General features: G+C 43.5%; 1 protein-coding gene across 1 annotated transcript in view; it reads right to left on the reverse strand.

Annotated features, from left to right (window-relative positions):
- Nucleotides 1-306: 306 nt before the first annotated feature.
- Nucleotides 307-24,034, reverse strand: part of NKAIN4 (sodium/potassium transporting ATPase interacting 4) — a 55,043-nt gene continuing 31,315 nt past the window's right edge. Inside the window, exons 4-7 of the mRNA XM_067307478.1 lie at nucleotides 17,586-17,783; nucleotides 9,997-10,057; nucleotides 6,652-6,736; nucleotides 307-1,646 (exon numbers count right to left, since the gene is read on the reverse strand). Coding sequence (XP_067163579.1) covers nucleotides 1,637-1,646; nucleotides 6,652-6,736; nucleotides 9,997-10,057; nucleotides 17,586-17,783 — 354 coding nt within the window. The 3' untranslated portion in view covers nucleotides 307-1,636. The remainder of the gene's footprint in view (nucleotides 1,647-6,651; nucleotides 6,737-9,996; nucleotides 10,058-17,585; nucleotides 17,784-24,034) is intronic.

Raw genomic sequence — 24,034 nt, forward strand, 5'->3', positions numbered from 1 at the left:
TCATCAAATGAGGAAATGGGTGGCAAAGCAGCTGTCAGGTCAGCTATCCTTTTAGGTACGTACTCAGTCAGAAGCTGTGGCTCCTACTGATGAAGAGAAGGAAAACTGACCTTAGAAGGAATTGCATCCCTGAAATAGTTTCACTTGTATCAGCACCTGATCAGACCGCAAAGTTTCAGATGGTTGTGGGTATCTTGCACAGAAACAGTGTATGTTCTCTTACTGCTCATACTTCTAGTATTACAAAACAGTATTTTGCCTCCTGGATCCTTTGGAATGGGACAAAGAAAGTAGCATTATTCCATCTTTGACTTCAGCGCTTAATGTTTTTATTTCTTTAACTCTTCCCTCACACTGCCCTTCCCCAGCATGGCTTCAGGCTTGACTCTTCTGAAAAGCATTGTTCAAAAATCCCAAGTGATGCTCAAGTGATTAGGCAAGACAATAAAGAATTACAACAGCACTTCGGAATATACCAGCCAAAGAATAACGGGGATGGCTGTACAACTGTTCCTTCTCCACTTGACACTTGCATGCTGGGAGATGTAGCTAACAAAACTGATATTATGTGTGTGGTTTTTTTCCCCCCAATTACTGTAGTTCATTAATGCAACTTAATTACACTTATTCCCTGTTTGCTCCTCCCCTCTAAATTATCCTGTTGCAAAAAAGAAAAAAGACTTCCAGAAGGATGTTGTCAGGCCTGTGTGTGGAATAAGTGTGGCTGCCTGATGAGGAAAGCAGGTACAAAAAGTCTGTGATCCATTAAAAACTAGGCATTTTCCAGTGTCCTGCAGCAGGTATCAGTTGTGTATATGGCTACACCAGTGTTAAGTTAGTGTAAAACCCGGAGTAAGTTACAGCTGCTCTGAGACTGGCTTGGCATGTTGAAATGGGGCTAAGCTCCATGCTGAGTAAAGATCTGGTGCTTGTACTAGATTTTAGCAGTTCAGTGTTGTAGTAGTTAGGTCACAGATCACTGAAATCCAGGACAAATTCCTATTGCTGAGGAGTCCACCACTTGTAAGGATTAGAGAATGAGGGAGGGAGTCCTGGATGAGAGAGAAATAAAAAAGGGAAGAGCTCTCATCTATAACTTAAAGAAAGGGGGGGAGGGCACCAAAAAAAGAAATGTAAATAGCCCCCACCTAGTTCTATACAGGCAGGGAGGTGATGATGTTGTGTTAGGGGATTTAGGCTCATTTCAGAACAGGGAGAAAGGAGAGGGGAAGAAACTAACTACAGAACTTCTGAAATGTCCCAGGGCGCTATGCAGCACTTCCTTCTTTATGGATCCGTGGCGGAAGGAAGCAGCTCCTACTTGAACTGTGTCCCTTGAGAGAGGCTTCCAGTGGACTTGTTCTGCCTCAGCCTTCAGGCCCATGCCACTGCTTGGCTAGAATGACCAGGCTGATGTAGGAATGGTTCGTCAGGGCACTCGTAGATTTAAAGACAAACCACGTGGCCGTTCTTCAATGTACATTCATTGCATTTGAGAAGAAAACAAAAAAAAAAATGGAATTGAGTTCACCATTCTGCATTTCCTCTGCCACAGATCCAGGCCGCAAGGATTGTTTCCTGTGGCACCTTTGACGGTGGAGTGCAAGCTTTATCCATCCTCCAGCATCTTCTTTATTTACGCAGGCCTGTAGAAAAAAGGTGGAGGTAGGGAATCAACCTGGAGCAAGTAGTAAATTGTTTACTTAAATTAACAGAAATGGTGTGGAAATAATGAGGACAAAAATATTTTCTTCTGTTTTTTGGGTTTTTTTTTTTTTTGGTAAGTATAGCTGACTGCAGATGAAGAACAGGATTGAAAGATCAGATGTAATGCGGTTAAGTAGTCTTCAAGTCTAGAAAGAATATTATGCATATAACAGACCTGAATATACTGCAGTTAGACTAAAAAAAGGTATGAACCGAAGTGTTAGATCCATATGTCCCCAGCCTTTGGAGCTGCATAAAACTTGGAATTTTAGAAGTTGGGGATCATCTCTGGAATAAAATAACCTCTTGAAATTGCAGTGATGTGCTTTTTGGTGTAGATGCAGTATAAGCAGATCTACTTTTGTAGCTAGCAGTAAAGATGAGTGAATGTTTTCAGCTGAAACATCACCTCTTAAGCATGCAGCTTCAGGTTGATCAAAAGAGTTTGCAAATTCATGTTGATGTTCAGCAAATTGTTTATTTGGGAAAAAAAGTCTACCTAGAAAGAAAAGCAGAAGCATTTTGGTTTTGTTTTTTCAAAAGAAAGTGAGATTTTTTCCCATTTAAGTAACAGTTTCCTTGGCGAAGTATTCTGGTCATTAAACAAAAACTTGAAAAAAATTTCAACCCAAAAGAAATTTTGTTTCTCCCCCTCCCCCAGTGTTTCACTTTAGATTTTGAACTGGAGATTTTGTTATTTGCATACTGGTACCTATCAGTTGCCAGCCGATCTACTGAAGAACCTACTTTCAACCAATAAGTGGGATGACTGTTTTATGGGTTTTAGTTCTTTAATACTCATGCTCACAGCTGCTTCACACCTTTGGCTAGCAGACAGACTGCACTACAAAAGAACCGAGTAGGGAGCATTAAAGGGAGCAATTGCCGATTGGAAGCTTAGATCATTCAATCAGCCAGTACCTCCTGTTGCTAATGTGTCAGTCCTAAAGTCTACAGCTGATAAAAGTCACACCCTGCGTGTTAGCCTGTGACCTCTTCTGAATGGTGGATCTGAGGAAAACAAAGTCACTGAAATTGGCTACACAACTAAGATGAAATTAAAGCTCTTAACTTATTAACATGATACTGCAATCTAGCACACTGGATACCGTAAGTGCTAAGGAGAGAAACCTCACAACTGTGGAATTCTCTGCTTGGTTTTATAAATAAAATGTTCAAATGCAGGTGGACCTATTGCCTACCATCTCTCTACACTTTAAATAAACATAGGCTACTTACTTAGCACTAAATCAAGTAGAAAAACATGATTCATGACTATTCTGCTTTATGATTAAGATTACACAGCACCTTTTTTTTTTTTTTTGGAAACAAATTCAGAGAATGATGCTCTCAGTGAAAAGACTGAATGGATTTAGCAGGCTGGAAGTGATGACAAGTTATTGCGATGATCTGGCCTCCTAGTGTCTTGGCAGGTAGGTATTTCAGGATACTTGGAGATAACAGCTTTAGTCAGAAGCTTCAAAGTAGTGTTGGTTAACCCGGGGAGGGTTATTGCTGCAAGAATGCCTCCTTGTTTTAAATGATGAGAGGTCTATTACCACGAACAAGAACGAAAGCAAGCCTGAACTGATGTCCTTTCTTGTGAAGCCAAAGAGGAGAGAGTGTTGCAAGCAGTTATGGCCTGAGGTTGAGCTTTAGCTGATGAAGGGTAAGAGTTCAGCCTTTCCTTCCTGAAAACTCAGTGGGAATGTGCTGTCTCTTGGCCTCAGGAGACTATGACTTCAGTTTTCAATAACCTATGTATTATCCTTTGGTTAAGTACTTTGACCCAGAAACACACACTGAACACTTTAACATACTTCCTATCAAGATTCCCAATATATTATTGATGAAGCTAACAGTTAGTCCAGTGCCTTGACTGGGAAGCAGCAGTGAGATTAAGGGCAACTCTTCTACACAGTAAAGTTTCAAACAGTTTTTCCATGCTCAGTTGAGTCTGTTAAGTTTGTGACTTGAAATAGAAATCATCACAACCCAAAACCCCTAGAGCCAGTGAAATGTAGAACAGAAGCAATTGTGGAACCTGAAATAGAAATAATTGTATTTATAGAAATCATTGTTGCCATGTGAGTGTTGGCGGTGCTAATTGAGATGAAACATATTTTAATCATGCCTTTGTAAGCAACAGTACAAAAATATCAGTTGGAATTTTTTTTAAAGAAAATTTACCAGATGATAACCACTGAAATGGGTTACCAAGGAAGACAGGAGTTGCCATTTGAAATCTTTGCACTGTGACAGAATATTTAAAAATAAGCTAGCTCAGATGCTGTGGCCTTGATACAGAGGTTATGGGGGTGGGTCTCAGACTTAGGCTATGCAAGTCTGTCTAGATCAACGTCGTTGTTCTGTGGGGCCTAAAGATCGATGAAGATTCAGTGTTTGGAGAGATGAAGAAGAGGGACAAGGGGAATATGCATGCCAGGACAAGGGAAAGGGCACATTAGGAGGAGAGGAAGGAAGATGATCTCATCAGAACAGGATAGATAAAACTGGAGTGATGGGAATAATCCCATTAGACAGGCAATGAATGAAAGTGATCCTGTTAGAGAGAGGGAGGGTTGCAGCAACAGGGCAAGGCAAGGCGGTTATCCGGAGAGCAGCTGACTATTGACAAGGCAGGGATGCTGTCCTAAAATGAAAAATGACAGTTTGGTGTTGCCATCTGCCCTGACTCAGTAGCTTCAGAATGAATTTGATTTCATTCTAGGCTTCCTCCAACAAAAAGTAGAAAAGACAGAAAGTGTATGTTCCTGACCCCTAGCTGCTCTTAAAATTTAAATTTGAAAAAAAGTTGGATGTTTTTATTGTTTTGCATCTTCTTGAACAGGGCATAAAAAAAGAAAATGCCTTCAGTCATCATGAAATGGTTTTCACAGCAGGACAACAAGGGCATCTGGCACTCGGTGCACCAGGCGCAAAACTCTGCAGCAGCACCATTAGGTGAGAATCATTCTACTCAGTCATCAGCTGCTCCTCTCACTCCTGCTCACGCATGTAGAAGAAACACAAGAACTAGGCTGGAATAAGCAAAAATAACTATTTGGTGGTTGTTGTGAAATTTATAGAGGGTTGCCTTATCTACTGCTCAGCAGCTGTTTTCACCTCCAGTTAGCCAGAAAAAAATATTATATTGTGCAGACAGAAGCTATCAGTACATGAGTGATGCTCTGAAGAATGGGAATGAAGAGTGACAGAATTACCTGTGCACTTTATTTGTAGCTTATCATCTTAATGAGTGCCTTGTAGGGAAATTTTACATTACCAGCTTCTGTTCGTATTATGATCACCCCACAGAGAAAACTTAATTTATAAGTACTAGCCTCTTTTGCAGACAAAACTATCATTTTAAAAGAAAAGCAGCCCAAATCCTATACTGTAAAAGTGTGATGTTTCTTCCCTACACTGCTGTGTCAAACCAGTAAATCAGAGAACTGCCTGAAGCTCCACAGCTTCTGCACACTATGGAAAATTCCATCCCACCATGACAAAATGAGAGGGAAATCAATATTTAATCTCCGGTAGCATCCCTCCTAATAATGTTATTGCACCCCCAAACTTACAGGGAGTTTAACTGCTTGGCAGAAATGACTTGTTCTCCCGGACTCATGCTGCATGCCGCAGTGACAAAGTGTGTAGTAACTCTGTACTGCATTACAGAGGCACATCTGCAAATCGATTTGGGGGCAGTTTTTCTTTTCTCAGCCCCACTTTTCTCCCCCATCCTCAAATCTTTCTTTTTGGCAGAGCTCTCTGGTAACGATATTTTCAAAAAAACAACCTCCCTTGACAACTGCTCTTAAAAATTCCTGCACGTTGAATTGCCTTCTTGCAGCTTCGACAAAAGGAGTATCAGAAATTCAGATCTTATTGCTGCTTTAAACAGATAATGCTGGCCTTTATGTCTGAGAATCTCATTAAGAGCCAGCTTTCAAGTGGACTGCATGAAAGCTCTTGTGCATTCAATAGTGGAAGGGGATTATCAGAGGGCAGAAGTTGGGATTCAACAATGGGTCTCTATGAGCTGCACGAGGGGAGCTGCTGTGGACACCTCCCCTTTCGGCTCCCCTCTCGTCTGAACTCTTGTGCTGTGCCACACGTACAAGCCCCTGTTCTTGTAGGAAGCAGAAGTCCAACAAAATGAAACCTTCCTGCATACAAACCATCTAATGCTCAATTTAATTCAGCTCTGGTGTGTTAGCTTTGTACTCTACAGGTCCCCTAGGAGTATAAGCAGATACAGGGGTGACCCTGCAGCCCTGCGCCAGTGATAGAGTCAGATTTTGTGGTGCCAACCTGAGAGAGGATTATGGGAGAATGGCAAAGATGTGGCCAGGAATCAAAAGCATATGGATACATAGATCAGAGTTCAGCTGTGACTGTCTGTGCACAGAACTAAGAATAGAGCATAAATAACTGTAAAGTTGCATATATTTTCCGTATGTAGAGGTCTGTGGTTGAGGCTCTGCCTGATGGACCACAGTTCAACCTTGAGATGGAGAATTACATTCTGCTGTTGCTATGGCTTATCCCCAGCAACCACTGAAGCTGACTCTTCCTTCCCCACAGCTCCTACCTTTACCTGTTTGGGCAGCATTAATTGCTGAAAAGCCTCACTTCGCTTTCGCCAAGGGAAAAGTGTCCAGCAGTTTGTCCATAATGCTGTCCTACAGCTGGGCCAAGTGCTTCCTGTCAGATGACACTGTCCTAAGTACAGCCACACCACCTTCACCCTAGCAGCCTAGGGCTGAGCAGAGGCAGTCTCACCCCTTCCTTCTGCGTTCTGCTACTTGTTCGTGCCCTCCACATCTGAAAAACCTGCTGGAGAAATCAACCTGCAAAGGAGGAACAAACCCAAGCCCAGGGCACCCTTGAGCCAAACTAAGAGGGGTGCATAGCCTCTTAGCACAGGACAATACTTACAGGTATGTCTGCTTGAACAAAAGGTTGGTGGGTTTTTCATTGACATGGTAGAGAGGAAATGGATCAAATCCACCAATGAAATCAACTGAAAAAAAATCAAAACTGAAATAAATAAACAAACATGGCCAGGATGTTGAAAGGAAATGAAAGTAAAAGTTGGTGCATGTCATGACATAACACAAAAATTAGTGAGAGAACAGAAAAATGATTTTTCAGGTATGGGTTGCCCAGTGCTATTTGGAAATCTCTGCCTGTAAAGACCTCTTCTCCCCCATCTCCTGGGGTGGGAAAGTGTTCCAAAGTAGGCGATTCAGCTAACACAAGCCTTAAAGCACAGAGCTAACAAAAGAACCAAACCAAAACAAGACTCCAGAAAAACAAGAGGGCTTCCCTCGGCCTCTTCGGGTATTACCACCGCACTGCAACTACACGTGAGAACTGAGCTGACAAAGCCTCGGCCATTCAGCAGTGTGCTGAAAGGAGGAAGCCGGGGAGAAGCTGTGAGTGAATGCCAGCGGAGAAGCTGGCAGCACAGCAACCCCCGTGAAGGTTATAGACTGAAGTGGGAATTTTCTTGCCCCACTTGTCTTTCTTGCAAGACAGACAACAGCAGCTTTGGAGAACTGCAAATACCCCATCCATTATCTTCAGCTCTGATATTTTTCAGGTCCCCTCTGCCAACTCAGTTTCTTTTAGATGTATACAAATAGGAACAATGCTTCCTTTTTCCAGTATTCACAAAAGGGCAAGGTAACTAAGCAAGGGATGTTTTAAGTGACGCTTCCCTTAGTACCCATGGAAGAATTTTCCAAGACTCTCTTGGGTCCACTGAAATTAGGCCAAATCTATACTACTGAGCTGGCCAACACAGCTAGGTCACTAGCGGTACAATGTGTGATTTGTGACTGACCTAGCAGGCCTTGCAAAAAACCTTTAAAATAGATTCAGCTTAGACCACTTTTCTGTGCTGTTAGTGTATTTTGTTTGGAAGTGTGAAAGCTTATATCCCATACAAATGCCATTTAAAAACAACTGGAGAGTCTTATTAACTATATAAATGCCTGCTCATTTTTCTTTCCTGAAGGTGGCACTATTATTTCAGATTTTAGCTATATGTTGCTAAGGATTTTTGGTATTTTTAATTAAACAATATAAAATCAGAAAAAAATATAAATATGAAGTGAAAAAAACTCTTTAAGAATTTCTAAAATAGAAATTTTGGGACAGTGTGTTGAGCACAAATTCCATCCTGATGGATAGCTTCATGCTGATGCTGTGATTCTGTAATGACTGCCAATTAATAGGTGAAATCTGTAGAGGTCCTAAGTAAATTGGGAGCATAATTCTTGGTGGCTTCCGATGAGACTTGGACTCTTTTCAGCCACTTTTGAAAATGTTTATTTGAGTATTTTAAAACTAAAACAGCCTGCATTTTAAAAGACAGTTACTAACTGCATTACCTCAGCTGTGGAATGTCTAAATTAGGGGACCTTAAAGACACACAGCCTTCAGTAACTGTCTAACTCCTTGAACAGTCGCCTCATCTGAGCACCCAACTATGGAAGCACCCGAAATCTGAGCCACTTTAAAAAAAAAACTTAACTATAGTTCATTGTCACTACCAGCCATACATTACAATGCATTAGCACATCTAAAATATTCTTGCTCACAATTTAGCATTAGTGGATCCCTACTGCTGTGTTTTCTCATGAAAATCACGTTAGCATGAGCTTCCTGATTAATGTGCCTCAGCACTTATAATTACTTCATGCTGCATATCAAAGGAACATTTAAAAGAAACCACAAATGGAATAGAAAATTAAAACGCAGCTCAGATTTGTTCGGGTCACTGGAAGGATCTACTACTGTGAGTGTGAAATATTGATGGTTTGTCATTGTTAATTATTCAAGCTGGCATTTTAACTCCAAGCTAGGAAACTGGGAGGGGAAAGGAATTTGCTAGTGGAAAAAAAAATATGTATCCTGAAATTAACAGCTCTGCATTTCTAGATAATGCTTTCTTCCATGTGATTGCTTCTCCTAACAGATCCCTGCCATAAAAATGAGCTCTGTCAAGTTATTATTTTACAATATTAAAAGGGAGCTCAGAACTCAAGCTGTTTAGGTAAAGGGAGAGCTATAAGGCTATTAAAAGAAATATAATACTATAATGTATACTATAAAGTATATAATGTATACTTAGAATGTAGCACCTTCACAAAATGCATTGCCAAGCTCCAAATAATCAATAAATCCAGGAGAATCAGTTCAACCACACAGGGAACAACAGAAAGACATGCAGGCAAGTCAGACCAGCAATTCATCTCATGTCACCCCTTTGAAATAACATTCTTCACATACTTTCAAATGTCCAGTTCAAAGCTGTTATTTTTCAGCTAACTTCCATGCCAGCTGCTCTTTACAAGGACAGAGCTACTTGCACAAACCTAATGAATGTCTTGAGGAAGTGATACTGGGATATGAAACCTTCGGATCAGATCCTTAGCTGGAGTAAACTGGCCTAGACCCATTGATTTGAATAAAACTACTGATTCAAACATCCTAAGAATTCAAACACAGAAAGCTATACATTGCCAAAGAAAGCAGACTTCACATTTATTTGAACCCTGTGCATCCATCCTTTTGTGTGCAAAAGTATTGGTCTCAAAGGGAATTTTAGAAGAGCAAAGTAATCTAGGTATCTGGATAGATCCCACAGACCCAGCCATCCGTGTGCTTTTCTTTGATTCTTTGCTCTTCTCTGACACTCTCATAGCAAATGCATGACACCTAAGAGAACTGCCTCCCAAGCGCAAGGGAGTCGGTTCATTCATCCTTCCTGTAATTCAGATATAATTTAAAAGCAGAGGAAGAACTAAGTGGTCAGGTCAGTTCTTGGCAAGAAACCTTTCTCTCTGCTTCATCCTTGTGGCATATGATACTCAGCAGGTGGCCTTCCTGCTTAGTTGAGTACCAGGCTGTATCCTCTGCTCTAGGTACTCCTACTTACACTGGTAATATTTCAGCAGCATTATGCTTGAGCTGTACCAGCTTGAGAACAGAGGAAGCTGCCCTATTTCTCTAAAGCCTACCCTACGTGAGTAGCCAACACCAAGCTTTTCTGTGCTGAAAGAGTAACAGGATTATAGCATCCAACACATAATGATGCAGGAAAAAAAACTCATAGTAAAAACAGACAGCCCTTGAAAGGTAGTTACTGCTGTATCGCATAGATGGAGAGATGGAAAGAAGCCTGATTGCAACTCATTGCTGATAGACCAATGTCTGAGAGAGAAAGAGAATTTAATAAAACCTTTGCCAAGGGATCTGTTGATAAATACTTACAGCTGTCTTCTTCTTCTGTAAAAACACTAACAACGTAACAGGCGTAGACAAAGCCCACCAGCTGGAAAACACAGAGAAGAAATCATTTTAGCATCGGTCTTGTGAGGCTGGTCAAAACCCACCTGGCATGACTTCAACAGCCAACATTTGCTCTGAACTTGGCAGCACTACTGTAATGGTGGAGCCAAGCTGCATTTGCTCTAAGGTAAGTAGCGCAGGGATGGGCTTAGGGGAAGACACTGCTGGGGCAGACTCAAAGCTCAGAACTCCAAAATTGCAAGATCCATCCTTACCTTCAGAGTAGCAGCCTGCTGCTGCTAGAATGACTGGCAAGAAAATGGCCGGGTTTTGTTGACATTGAAACTACTGTGCTATGTTTAGTGAGGGGGATGAAGGAGAGTGCCTGATGTAGCATTTTAGACAGACCACCACATACAAGGAAGACACACAGACATATGGGGTAGGCTTTATTAACAGACAAGGGACAAGAACTCATCAGCCCATAATTGTGTCACAAGGGTCATGTAAGGAGAGAGACACTACTTTGGTGTAGAATCTAGCAACAAGATGGGACCAGTTTTTAAGCAGATGAAATAGATAGAAATTGGTGACTTATTGGCAGCACATACTCAGAAACCCTGAAATCTTTAATATCTTAGGCTCGGAGATCAAAAATTCATTGGAATGAAATCCTAGTCTTACTTTAGCTCTAAACTTTCTAAGGGTCTCTCTGTCTTTGGAATTGAATGAAAACTGCATGGACTAATCAGGCATTGGGCTTGCAAAGGAAACAGGCCAGAGGATGATGAGAAGCAAACAACATGATAGTGATGGTCTTAATTCACAAATTGCATAGGCTAGCAGCAAATTGCCACCTCTGGGGAACCAGACAGAAGCAGTGAAGGAACAGTAACACAACAGGGTGTCTCTCAAATAACAAAGCCTTCCTGGTGCAGTGTGGCCCGCATGTCAAGCAGTTGCCCAGAGCAGTGTCCAGAGCAGAAAACTACAGCAAACATTAAAAAAAAAAAAAAAAAAAAAAAGCAGTTTAAGGTATCCTGGTGGCTCTGCACTTAGCAGATAGTTGGTAGAAGCTCTAAAGCGTCAGAGACAGGCTTTGCTGTCCTTGTCCAGCTTCAGTAGCAAGTCATTATCTAGTCTGAATAAAGACAGAAGCTGCTGGTACTGTGAGAATTGAGCATTCTAGATCCAGCAGGGTTTTATTTTGCTTTGCTTTCTTCCTGTTAATCAAATATCCTCTCCATCCTTCGTTTTACATCTTTACATAACGCCCCACTTAGCAAGATCTTGTTTGACACTAACTCTATTAGTAAAGTTATTGTGAGATGTAATTGTTTTCCACTGTGAACTCAATTCTCTTGAACAAGAGTTAGAGTGTAACATACAGTGACTCACTCCAAGGGAAGACAGAATGATGCATGGTGGGACTCGCAAAGTAGAGTCCATTCATTTTTAATATGACAGAAAAATACATCACACCAGAAAACAAAAGGCAAGATAATGAGATTTCTACTAGGGAGTTTTAAGGCATTCTTCATTTCTGCAGCTCTCCTAGACAAAAAAACACCTTGTTGGAAGGAAATGGAATATATATTTTTTTAACATCACTAAGCCTCTTATTTCCTTTACAACTCCCTATAAATGTATGAGAGAGAAGGCAGCTCTCTCTTTTGCTCCTGGGTGGGCCCTGTGGAAGCCTGTCCCAGTACTGCAGGGGAGGGGAGGTGGCTCCGTGCACTCACTCATTCCCCTGCGCCGTATTTTCCCAGGCAGGGCTGCTTCACGCTAAGTTTCCATTAGCCGCAGGGCGCTTAACTCGGAAAGAAACCCTTCCGAGTGCAATGGCAACCGCAAAGCGAGGGCAGCGGCCAATGCAATTTTACCTGGTGTCTTTCAGAATTAGTTCGAGCAGAACCACAGCACAACCCTGAAGGGTGCAGCCTTCACCCCCTCCTGCTGCCGGCACAGAGGGGAGGGCGGCAGCGGCAGCGCTGGCCGCAGTGCTGAGCGGCCCCCACGGTGCTGAGCAAGGATCCGTCCCAACCGCCAGCCCCGATGCCGCTCAGCTTTGCCATCACAGCTCCAAGAAGGAACTCCGGGCTCGCAGCCGTGCAAAGCGGCAGCCCTGAATTCAGTCGCTGTGTTACACTTGGCAGCACGTGACAGCAAACCCTATCTGAGTTTGCAGCTCCCGATAGCTGTGTCAGGGAACCCCTGACGGTATTAACAACGAAAATGACTTATCTGCCTGCTTTTTGGGTAGAGTACACAAACGCTTATCAGCTACACTACCATGGGCAACCTGTTAAACCTCTGAAAACTGGGTTCAGAGTTCAGAAGGAGCAAGCAAGCAGTGAGATTGATTTGCAAAGTTTATTTTGCACAGAAATTAATGCCTCGTAACTCCCAACCATCACTCTTCCCTCCCCATGTTTGTTTTCCTTCTACAGCCAAGGTGACCTTTTACACTCATAAACAAACAAACCAAAAAAGAAGCTAGTGAAGTAAGTGAATTTTGAAAAATCTCTAATGCCAGCTTCATGAAGGCTTATTTATTGTTTCCCTAGACTTTGTTTCAAAATGACCTGCATAGTTTTTAAGATTTACTCTGCATTGACCTTATAACCCATTTCTTCTTGGCATGAGTTTCATCAATAATAAATTACTGTTTATTCAATGGCTTGTTTTCTTTTTATTCAAATAAGTTCTGAGTCTCACAACCTAGTCAGAACAGGCAAATTTCAGTGGCAAAGAGGGAAGAGACACACAATATGAACGTGAGTCGCATTTTCACAGTGGCTGAACTAAACTATAATTAAACCTATCACCTCAGGGATGAAACGAACTCCTGGGATCTACTCTGTGTCTTGCCTCCTTCATGAATTATGAATGAAATATAGTTACAGAGGAGAAATGCTGCTCCTTTTGTCCCATCCTTTTCACTGGAAGAGTCCGCTAGAATGTGGGCTGAGCAGACTCCAAGAGACACCAGCGGTTCCCTTCTGACTGCGTCCTTGGTGAAGATGTATCAAGCCCAAGAACATCACCAAGGTTAGGAGTGATTAACTATGAGCAGAAAGCTTGACAGATGTCAAAAATGTGGAAGTAATTACACTTTTGCTCTGAATGCCATCTTCATTCCTGACTTCAATAAGAAAGAGGGTTTTAAGCCCCGTTATCCCAGTGAAATACCAATAATTCTTAGATTTTTGCAACTATGTAGGGGAGGTGGGAGAAGAGAAAAAAAGTTAGTGATGTAAAATGACACTAAACTATTGCTCTAATTCCCCAAAGAATATTCTCAGGCTTTAGCCTCTGCTGCTGTTTCCTCACTTGTTCTGCATGTTCAGTACCACCTTCCTCCAGGCTGCACAAGTATCTGATTAAGCTTTTTATTAGGAACACATGTTGTAGGCAGGTGGGTTCAGTCAGCCTGTCAGACAGCCTGGGAAAAGCCCACACTGCCGAACAAAAGAGAGGATGGAGCCGGGATGTCCCAAGTGTTCTGCAGGCAAATGCGCAGAGCAGGGGAGACAGGTGGGGACAAATCTGCCCAAAGGAACTAGGAAAATGGAAGTCAGAACATCCTTCTGCCTCTGAGTCATCTGAAGTTAACTTTAACAGTAAGCTGAAAAGCATTCCCCAAAAAGCAGCATTGAACTAAAGTGCTTGAGCTGGAAAGACTGAATTACAGGAAGATCTGAAGAAAGGGACCAGCTGGCTGTAAGTGTGTTAAGTGTATGAAGGACAGGAAGACAGATTTTAGGAGGTGTCACCTGTTGCTTGTGCAAGATCTTAGCTTTAGCCTACATCTATCCTAGTGAGTATTCTGGGCTCTTCAACTCTTCTCTCAAGAGAAGAGAGAAACTTGCCATTGTTTTTTTTTCCACCACAGAGAAAATGTGCAGAGTCCCCTTCTTTAGGGCAGATGTATTCTAGGTTTCACTTCTAATCAAAGATAACAAAGTGTGTATGCTCTCATCAATGTGAGAGGGGGAGTGAAGAGATTTCTGCCCAATTCCCGAGCTATGAGAAGGTACTAACCAGCTTGAGAAAAAGCTACTGTGATCAGATAGCCAAATAGAGGCAATCAAAACCCTTTGATTCTTTGACCTTCCTTGCTCTTTGGATGCAATTAGGACCACTGAAAATCTAGCTTCTGCCAACAGCAAAGCATCTCTTGTGCCTTGCTTCTCACATAACATCTGCTGTCAAAGCTTGCATTGCCGCCTTTCTGGGAACCTTCCAACCTGTCAGTTTGAGTGAAAACAGCAGACAGGCAGGCAATGAGTTCTCTCAGCTGGGAAGACATTTCCAATTTCCATCCCATTCAATGGAGCCTGAGGAAAAGCCTGTCCTTCCCCACTCCCAGAACCACCATATGGACAGACCAGAACTATGCCAGGTATTTCGAAACCAGAAAACACTCTTCTCCCTGCTGGCTGGCAAGTTCAGGGGATGCAAGATGGATCCTTGCTGAGATAAAAACAAAGCAGATTTTTTTCTTTTCTTGACAAACTGTTTTCTGTTGAATTTCCTAATTGGGTTGGTAGGATTAGTTTTACAGCAAGGTTTCTATACAAGTGCAGACTTTGTTTAGGAGGTTTCATTCTAGAAAGCCTTTTCCTCCAATGTCTTCTGTGCTAAAACACTGAGCAGGATTTACGTCTGCATTTCTGTCACAGAACCTACCATCCATTCTGTCCCATTTGTAACCTTTTCACATTCAAGAGATGTGGCTCAAATCTCAACCATAGGATGTTTGAGATATCTGATTGATTTTAATCGAGATCCTACAGCTACTTGTATCATGCATGATGACCAATATGCCTGTTTGATCCCACTCCAGATTAAAGGAGTTGCTCTTCCCTTCAAGGAGTACAAAAAAATCTCTGAGCAAAAGCAGACTGAGACCTTATGCATCTTCTTCAAACATATACACAGGACCAGAACGATACAGCCAGCAGGATTCAAGGCGACAGCCAACATTGCGCTCACCATATGGGCCAAGGTTTTCCTTCCCCCTCCCTTTGGCATGAAAGATCAAATCCAGTGAGATGAACTCAGCCTTATTCCAGCTACCCAACACGGTGCACTACAGTTCCTCAGGAGCTTCAAGGAATTGATATCTCCAGAAAACAAACGAAAAGTCCTCAACTCAGTACTCCATTGTTAAAGAACAAGGACTTCACATCACTGTATCTGGAATACCCCCCTCCCCCCTAACTTCTAAAACATTAACCAAAGCCAAAACTACAGAAAAGGACAATTTTGCTCCTCCCCTCTCCTTCTAAATAGGGTACTGGCTATTCAGGTCTCAAATGCCTGGCAGACAAGGGAGGAACTAGGTCATGTCCCTCGCTGTATCCCCCAAGTCTTTGGTTGCTAGTTACGTTTTTTTGTGCTATTGATCTGGTCTCCCTGCCTGTCTGCAGCACGGAGTCCCTGCCAGGCACTCTGGGAAGGACGGCAGCCTGTAATGAAATCTGACTTAAAATGAGATAAAGAGAATAGAGAAAAAAAAAAAAAAACCAAAAACAACCAAACCACCACACTGGCAGGGATCAAAGACTTTGACCCTCAGAGACTAAAAATGGTGAGGACTGGCTGGCTGTTTTCAGGCAAAGTTTAAGTGAGAATATGTCTTTCTTTCTGTCTTACCTCAGCAAAGCAGAGAGGAAAAACTCTATTTGTCCCTCTACATGAAATAATTACATAAGCATTTCAGAGCTGGCAGGAGCTACAGGCCTGAGACTTCAATATTCCACCTTTATTACAGGACAGGTAAGAAGTTATTTCACTCTGCACAGCCATATGGACTTCTCATATCCAGGTATTCTAGCCTCGTTTCCAGGGTTTAGGATGCAAAAATCTACTGCAACTTAAGTCCCAGGAAGGAGGAGAGAGAAAATATTTACCTAAATTCTATTTTATCTTACAGTTCCCATGTCTTTCTCTCCATCTGGCACCTTATGGTGTTCTGCACATGCAGAAAGAATATTCTTTTTTGCCTTAGGGAAGCAAAGGAGAAAACACTCCCAGAGACACGGGCTAGTCACCTTGCCTCCTATATATCAATGTGACCACTCAGCTTAGGACTGTGTGCTAACTTAGTAAGATGCCATAAAACAAAGGTCTGTGTTTAGAAAAACAAATGCAGGGCAAGATCCTACCATTTGTTGGCTGAGCCTCAGGCCTGGGGCACAGGGGCATGTGCTGTCTCGGGCATCTGAGAAGGATGCTAACAGCAACGCTTCTGCACTTCAAAAGTCTGGGATGGTCTGACTTCAATATCTGCCAACTGTTTCACTGAACTGGAGGAACAGCACCAGCTCGGCAACCTCTATCCTATTTCAGTTAACAGTCCTTTATAAAAGAAACCAGGCTCTACTCTTCTGGATACCTAAGTTTTCATTTCTCATACACATACAGTGAAGCAACTCTCAGACCCTTTAACTCAGATAATTTTCCCTGAAGGAGAACCCACCAAATATAACAGCCCCCACAGAAGCCAGGGAGTCCACCCAACTCAGAAAACAGGGGCTTCTCTGTCTGCCTGTTTTTTGTGACATAGCAAGAAAGGAGTCTGAGTCTTCTCCCCCTCCCTGCAGTTCTCTGGGTCATACAGGTCACCTCAGCTAAGAGGAAATGCAGGATCCAGACAGCAGAAAGTTGTACCAAAAATGTGCAGAGAAGTACTTGGGATTCCAGAAGCTTGGAATTTCTCTGTATTTGTTATCCATTAACATTTAAATCAAAGCAAATTACCCTTTTTACAGCCAGACCTGAAATGCTGAAACGTGAATGTTCCACCAGTACACGTCAGTCTATGTTTAAAGCCATCAACCACAAAGTAACAAACCAAAGCAAATTTAGAGATAACAGCCCGCATCTTTCTATGCGGCTACAAAATGCAAGAGCACCAGCGAAATAAGGGAAACAATGGACATTTTGTTTCAGTTAATTTCACAGACAAACGAGAAACAATTAATTAACAGTGAACATTAAGGACATTGAATTACTGCAGAGTGTTTAAAAAGCCTGTGGAAGACTCCAGTGAGGAAACAGCTGATGGAAACATTCAATGCCTATCTTGGTATCAGCAGAAATAAAACATGCTCCTTTCTGCTTCCTTAAAGTTTATTTCATTTTCTGGAGATAAGGATTTTCTCCCCTTTTTTTCTTCACAGGCACAAACAAATATGTGCTCCCCCACCTACCACCAAGTCCGGAGGAACAGAAGAAATCCTTCAGAAGAAGGGTCTCTGTCCTTGTCAAGACATGACTTTTCTGGCCCTGACGTGGATAGATGATGAGTTGTTACTGTAAGGTTGCATATGATACATTAAGTGTTATGTTGCTGGTATTAATTTCCAATTCTTATTAGCAATATTGTTGGTAAGAGAACAGGAGAACAAAACCTGCTAGCTTTCAATGGCTTTTAGAGAGGCCTTCACAATCAGATGAGATGAAATGGGGCAGAAAATATGGGCTAGTATCAGTGCCTGGAAAACCAGAGAGCATCCACTGGACAACTGCCGCCCTGTGCTGCTCTCACCAATACTCACCGCGATCAGGATCTGGAAGGAGCTGTGCATGACCTCAATGTAGCGATACTCCAGGGCGCAGCCTATCACAGAGATGTAGGAATGGCTGTCCAAGCCCTTGACGCCGGACATCGAAGCCTCCTTCCTTACACAGCCAGGGCCATTTTCACTCCACCACGATTGGTGCTGGGAGATATTAAATGTCAGGAGTTCACTGTCCTAAAGGGAGAAAAGTTGCAAGGATATCTCCATTTACTATACAAGAGTATCTGACGTGCTCTTTTAATGGAGCTCTTATTAAAACCAATGGAAAAATCTAAATTTTTTGAAATCCCCACCCTCAAGAAATGCTAGCACAGATCAAAACACATTGACTTTATAATCCATATCAAAAACATTTCTCAGACAGGCTTCTGTGATGGGAACCACTTCTGAGGCAGCCCTGCAACACTCCAGCAAAGCCATTTCACATTCTCATAGCAAGTTTTGGAAGCAGGTCTGAGCAGCTCCTAAAGCAGAAAGAACAGTTTCTAGGTTCCAGGTCCAAGAACACTCTGCTAGTGGTTCCTGCACCTAGAAAAGAACCCTCAAGACTTGGGTTTGGGAGATTAACCTTGCAAATCTAGAAGAAAAGGGTAGACAAGGCAGCACTAAGCATCCCATGCCAGAATCACACGTCCACAGGTATGCCCTTCCCAAAATTGGAATCTACACAGAGCAGAACTGAAAAATGAACTTCATAACCCCCAAATGAACTTCAAAAACCAACAGTTCTTCCTCTGTCCGTAGCTTTTAACATGTCTAACAAGTTCCCCTACCATTCCTAACTCTCTAATCTCCTTCCATACTCCACCACTTGACCATTGACCACTGTCAGCCTCCTGTCAAGCTACCCAGCCGAGCTAACCTCACTGTGACGATTGCTGCTCCTCTCAAACACTTCCCCAGCAATTCTGCAACCAGGTGCGCATCTGAAAATGACATTTCCCTCACACTTGAGAAAAGCGTGATACCCACTGGAAAGCCAGCGTGGGCTTTGGGATTTTGAGCTTTCAGGACACTGCAAAGCCCTCCCTGCAGATGGTAAAAGAAAAACTTAGTACAGGCAGAACAGGGCAGGAAAGAGCTCAGCTGCATCACTTCACCAACAAGTGCTAAGTGCTGGATGTCCCAGCAAGACTCTCCGTTCACTCTGATGTAGAATCAACAACCCTTTTTGACTACAGACACAAAGGGGGGTAGGGGGCTGGAAGTTTCATTTTGTAAGGTAGATTGTAAAATGGATCAGGCACAGAATCTACATGTCTCTACAGGGTAGAAATAAGCGCTGGATATACACACCCAACCTAGTCACTATTAAGACTTTTAGCACCTATCTGTATGCTACTTAGCCCTGGTCATGCCAGGGTCCTACTCAGTCCCTATGGGACAGGACCAGCTCCCAGAGTAGCAGCATTCAGAGCTGGGAGTGTTCACACTTTCTAACATGGAAATCCTCATGCAGGAAGCTCCTCTGCCTTAGCTCCCTCTGGAATCAAGGGGGAACAACAGATTCAGAGTAGCTAATCTAGGCTCCTGCTCTGGCTTACCCACTGGAGACATGACTTGTCTCCACTGCCAGTACAGGGAGCCTAGCCAGTAGACCTGCAGATACACCTCTGCATGTCCACATTTGTCTCCGGGGCAAGCTTGAATTACAAGAGCAGCAAGCTTGAACGATAGTCAGATAACCTGTGAACAAAAACCAGCTACCACGCTTTGCACGTTGTATAGGTAGCCTCCAATCCACAGCAAATACTCAAAAACAGTTTATGGAGCTGTTATTAAAATATGCTGCAGGAAGCACATGTTAAGAAATGTGGACAATTAAGTAAGAAGACAGCTGCCAAGCTCCTGACATAATCACCACAACAGATGGGATGGATGTGTTTTACAGTAGATGCAGGAGGGCATGGGGATGAAGTGTGGCACCAGTGGAAGAGCAGCCTTAATAGCAAAGGAAGGACAATAGGGAAAACTCTATTAACAGTTGGGAGTTTGAAGGGAGCTGTCTGCATTTTGAAGGCTATGGGGAATAATTAGACTGGCAGCTACAGGATGAGGTACACAGTGCAACGCACTGGGCTGTCAAGAAAAAAACTTGCAGAGACAGTTCTCTTGCAGACTCTTGTGATTTTGGCAGAAAAGTCTTTGGCCTTCTCCCTCTGCTGGGCATTGCTCTTCTGTGGCCCACAGATTTCCCACATATCCACCAAATCGCATCTTCTCTGAGATGCTTGCTTTCTCTCCCAGCTTTGCCTGTTCTGGGACATGCGGATCTTTGCCAGCAAAATCTCTTTCTCCTGGAAACACCAAGCCCTCCAAACTGCTCTGCTGTTCTCCCTCTTAAAAGCCACTGGATGCTTCAGTTAGTGAAGGAAAGAATCATCTCTCTTAAAAAAAAGGACTCAATTCCTGTTTCTTTGCCTGGGGCTTCCCCCAATTAGCACAGAAACAAAGCTATTCCATCACGGTCCTGTTCCCCGTCCCCAGGGCTTCCCTCTCCCAAGCAGATGGTGCTTTCTCAAACCTTCTGCTTCACAGAAGCAAAGAGCCCCTTTGGTGTCCTTCCCTGCTCCTTGGTATCCCCATATGGACACATCTACGTGCATTTGGCAAAATAAGAAACAGGCTGTTTTCCTTCCTGAATATCCCTCTTGTCAGTCCTTACAGGATTGCCTCTGGCTTAACTTCAGTGCAGAAGCTGAGCTTCATTGTGAATTAAGCCTAAAAAAGAAGAATGTGTGCTGGGTACTGGGCTGGAGGTAGGCAGGTGGAAGAACAGCACTCACTGCTTTTTGCCAAAAATCATGCTCCAGCTCTGTGCAAAAAAATATTATACTCCCGTTAAGAACAGCTTGGAAAAGCTGAGCACATTTGAATTCTAAAAGCACCGCGATGGCTGGTGCACACGAGCCATCCATCTCACGGCTCACTGATGTAGCATGAATACTGATTGCACACTGGGGTCATCGATACCCTTGGGTTCACAGCGCAGAGACACCTTTCTAACAGACGTCTTTCCGGAGCGCTGCAGGGCAAGAGGGCAACGCGAAGGAAGGGGTCTCAACACGCAATGCAATGCCGTTCCTTCACTTGCATCCCTGGTTGGGTCTCCTTAGAGGATACCAGCACCAATGGGATGTAATAAAAGAGCATTTAAGGAAAACATTTGATTGACCTCCAGTCGTTCAGTGCTTGCTCAGAGACCAGGAAAACGATCCCTGGATGCCTTCTGCAGTTTGCCAGCTTCACTTGTGAGGAGATGGCTGGAGAGAAACAAAACTCTGAAGCAGAAACAGTGTACTAAAACCAGAAGGACCTCCCTCCCTCAAAAAAATGATAGCAAGAAATTTTAGGAAACAGCTGTTTACCCAAACCTTTTTGTAGAACATTTGAGGCTTGAACACACTGAAATCCCCCCCAAAGTAGGGGGCAGCTTGGAAGGGACTAATCAGTCCCAGGAGTGAGCAAGCCCTGCTGTAGGGAGGGAGAGTGATCTGTACGTAACCAGCTCCCCATGTTCTTGACAGGCTGCTATTTGAAGGGCTATCGCTTCCTTTTTAACCTTCAGCCCACAGAGAAATATGAGCAAAGAGTGATACAAGCTCCTTCTCAGGAGCATGCTGAAGGCCAGCCAAAATCACATTTCACTCTAAACTGTCGTAGCACCTGGTTGCTATCCATTTGCCATCACCATGTGGGAAGGAAGAAGACAGCACTAACACTGCAGTACATACATTTTAAAGAGCCTCTTTTCCGCTCCCAGTCTCACCCCACTGTTTCCAGCGGGAAAATTTGCACCCAGCTCTGACACCCACAGAACCAGCTGTGTTTGGAAAGCTTCCATTTCTAAAATACTCTTCAAAAAGCTTTTCGAAAAGGCTGTCAGAAGCAGTTTTATTTCTTGTTAGCAGCCTTGTGAACCTCCTCCCCCAGTATTTCCTTAATTATCAGGCAAGCCAGCACTATAATGGCTCTAGAAACAAACGGAGCCCTGTATGGGAGCCCCCAGAGCTTGAAGGCAGAATCATGTTACATCTTTCAAGTTGGAAATGTTTATTATCAAAATGGGAAATATAATCGTTATCTTTTAGTCACGTGTGCCGAATAGCTGTATCGCCCCAAGACAACAGGGGAAACACTTTTGCTGTTGCTCAGCAGGGTTGTTGATGATGCCACAGCATTTAAAGGCCAAATCCCAGACTTCTGTTTTCTAAGTGTAGGTGGAGTTGAGGGATAGTTGTAATTAACTGTGCTTTTATCCATCCTCCACACAGTATTTACTCAGGTACAGTTTCATCCCAAATATGCCATTCAGATTCTCCTCTCCTCCTCAAACAAATCCCCATATGACTAATAAGAGCTGCCTCCATTTCAAGAGATTTAGACCACCGCAGCTCTAGATTCACATCAAAGCACTGGGTAGGCATGAGAGAACATAAAGAGAGAAGGAGGGGGAAAAAAAGAAAAAAAAAATCACCATTCCAAGATGAATAACTCCAGAGAGAAAAGACAAAGGAGTAGGTTGAAATATGTAACACCAGTTCCTGAAACCTCTCTGAATGCTTCTCAAATATATGATGAAGGGTCCATCAGCATGGCAGCAGGACAGACAGATGCTCATGTCTTACCAGTAGGATTTTAATTATTAACTCAGACTTACAATTCCTGCTGGGGGGGGTTGCAGGATGGAGTGTGTTTCACACTGGCGTAGACAGGGAGAAGTTTAACACGTTATTCCAAGCACAGCCCAGGTACCTAGAGGATAGCTCTCAACAGCTCACCTAGCTAAATGGCCAGATGGACAAGAAGGAAAGAGAGAACATGAACAGACCAGAGGAGGAGAAAAGGCAGTCCGGGAAGCAGGGTATCTGCGAGTCCCACCAGTTACAGCAATAGCGCAGCGGTGCGGCACTTTCAGAGAGGCAGGATTTCACCCCGAAAGCGTGCTCAGAACTGCGAGGGAGGAGAGACAGCAAGGCGCCGCCGCCAAAACCCACTCAGAGACTCATCACCATCTCACGGCTGGTGCAGGGATGCAACCTTTCAAATCCAGATTGCTCCGTCTCTTGCCTGCTTGCTGGCAAAGCACTTACAGGAAAGCTGGCATAGGCTAACATGCTTAGGGAGGCCTTTCCAGCAATAAAGTGCTTTCTTAAGCATTTCTCTGACGATCCATTTATCTCCTGCCCACCTAATGAAATTCTGCTGTGCCGTATTTCATGTTCTCTTATTTTTATTATGAAAAAGTTTCAAGATTTTTTAAAAAAGGACAAGATAGAAAAATAAGTTAGGTCACAGTTGTCAGTTCAGCTTTTTAAAGAAGTAGAGAATGGATGAACATAGAAGGAAAGAGCATTTTCCCTTTAAACAAAAATAACTCTGAATAGTTATAACTATCTACTAATCACTAGTTATAACTACTCAGAGGGCTGCTGGCCAGAACAGCCATCCTCACGGTTTCCTTGGCCAGGCGAGAGTGAGTGCTGTTGGAGGAACCAGGTGGATAAAGGAGAATTTCAGGAAACGTGGAAGGCAGGAGGAAAGAGAGAGCGAGAGGTGAGGGGCAGACAGTGCCAAGGAGGAAGAAGCAGTAGAGGAGCAACTGTTTGGTAAAAGAAGGCTAAGAGCCAGCCCCATAAGATACAGCTCAACAAATATACACCTACCAGCCCATTTTCTGCTGATGATGTGGTGTTTATAACCGGGAGGTTGTCTCTTGACCTCTTTGCCGAGCTGCTTACAGGCTGACATAGGGGAGGTCATTCCCCTCACCTTGCGGACCCCTCAGGCATGGAGTCCCTGGTTTCTGTTTATTAGAGCATCGGACACCCAAAGCAAGGGGGGCACAAGAACAAGCATCCCTGCTTGCCTCTGGTCCGTGCTGCACAGCACTTCCCTGCCCTCATCCCGCACTCCCTCTCCACCATGAAATCAGATCTAGGCACCAGGGCACAAAGAATTATCTGCAATAAGGGCACGTCACAATTGCTTCATTTTTTTAAATTCTCCAGGCATTTCCTAAACTTGTTACAGCAGAAACACTTGGGTTCTTTCTCCCCTCTCTCATCCCACCTGAGTTATCGCCTGTCTCGGCTGCACTGGGCTGTCATTACCATCCGCCAAGTTAACAAACTCCATTCTTTCTAGCTCACTGCCCTTTCTGCATTTTGTCATTATAAATTAGCTAGCTGCTGACAGAGATCTCCCCGGCAGGCTGCCCTTGACAGGAACACGGGGAGCGAGAGCGGAGCAGTCAGGAACGCCGCTTGCCGCTCCCCCAGCTCTCTCCGGCAGGCTCGCCGGGAATCACGGGGGAAACCCCGCGACCGAAGACCTTCTGCAGAACTACCTGCCCCTGAAGAGGCTTGCATGGAAACACAACCCGGTCTGAAACACTCCTGAGCACATTCATGCTTAGTCTAGCG

Source organism: Apteryx mantelli, chromosome 18 (genome assembly GCF_036417845.1).
Source record: "Apteryx mantelli isolate bAptMan1 chromosome 18, bAptMan1.hap1, whole genome shotgun sequence".
NCBI classification, from domain to species: Eukaryota; Metazoa; Chordata; class Aves; order Apterygiformes; family Apterygidae; genus Apteryx; species Apteryx mantelli.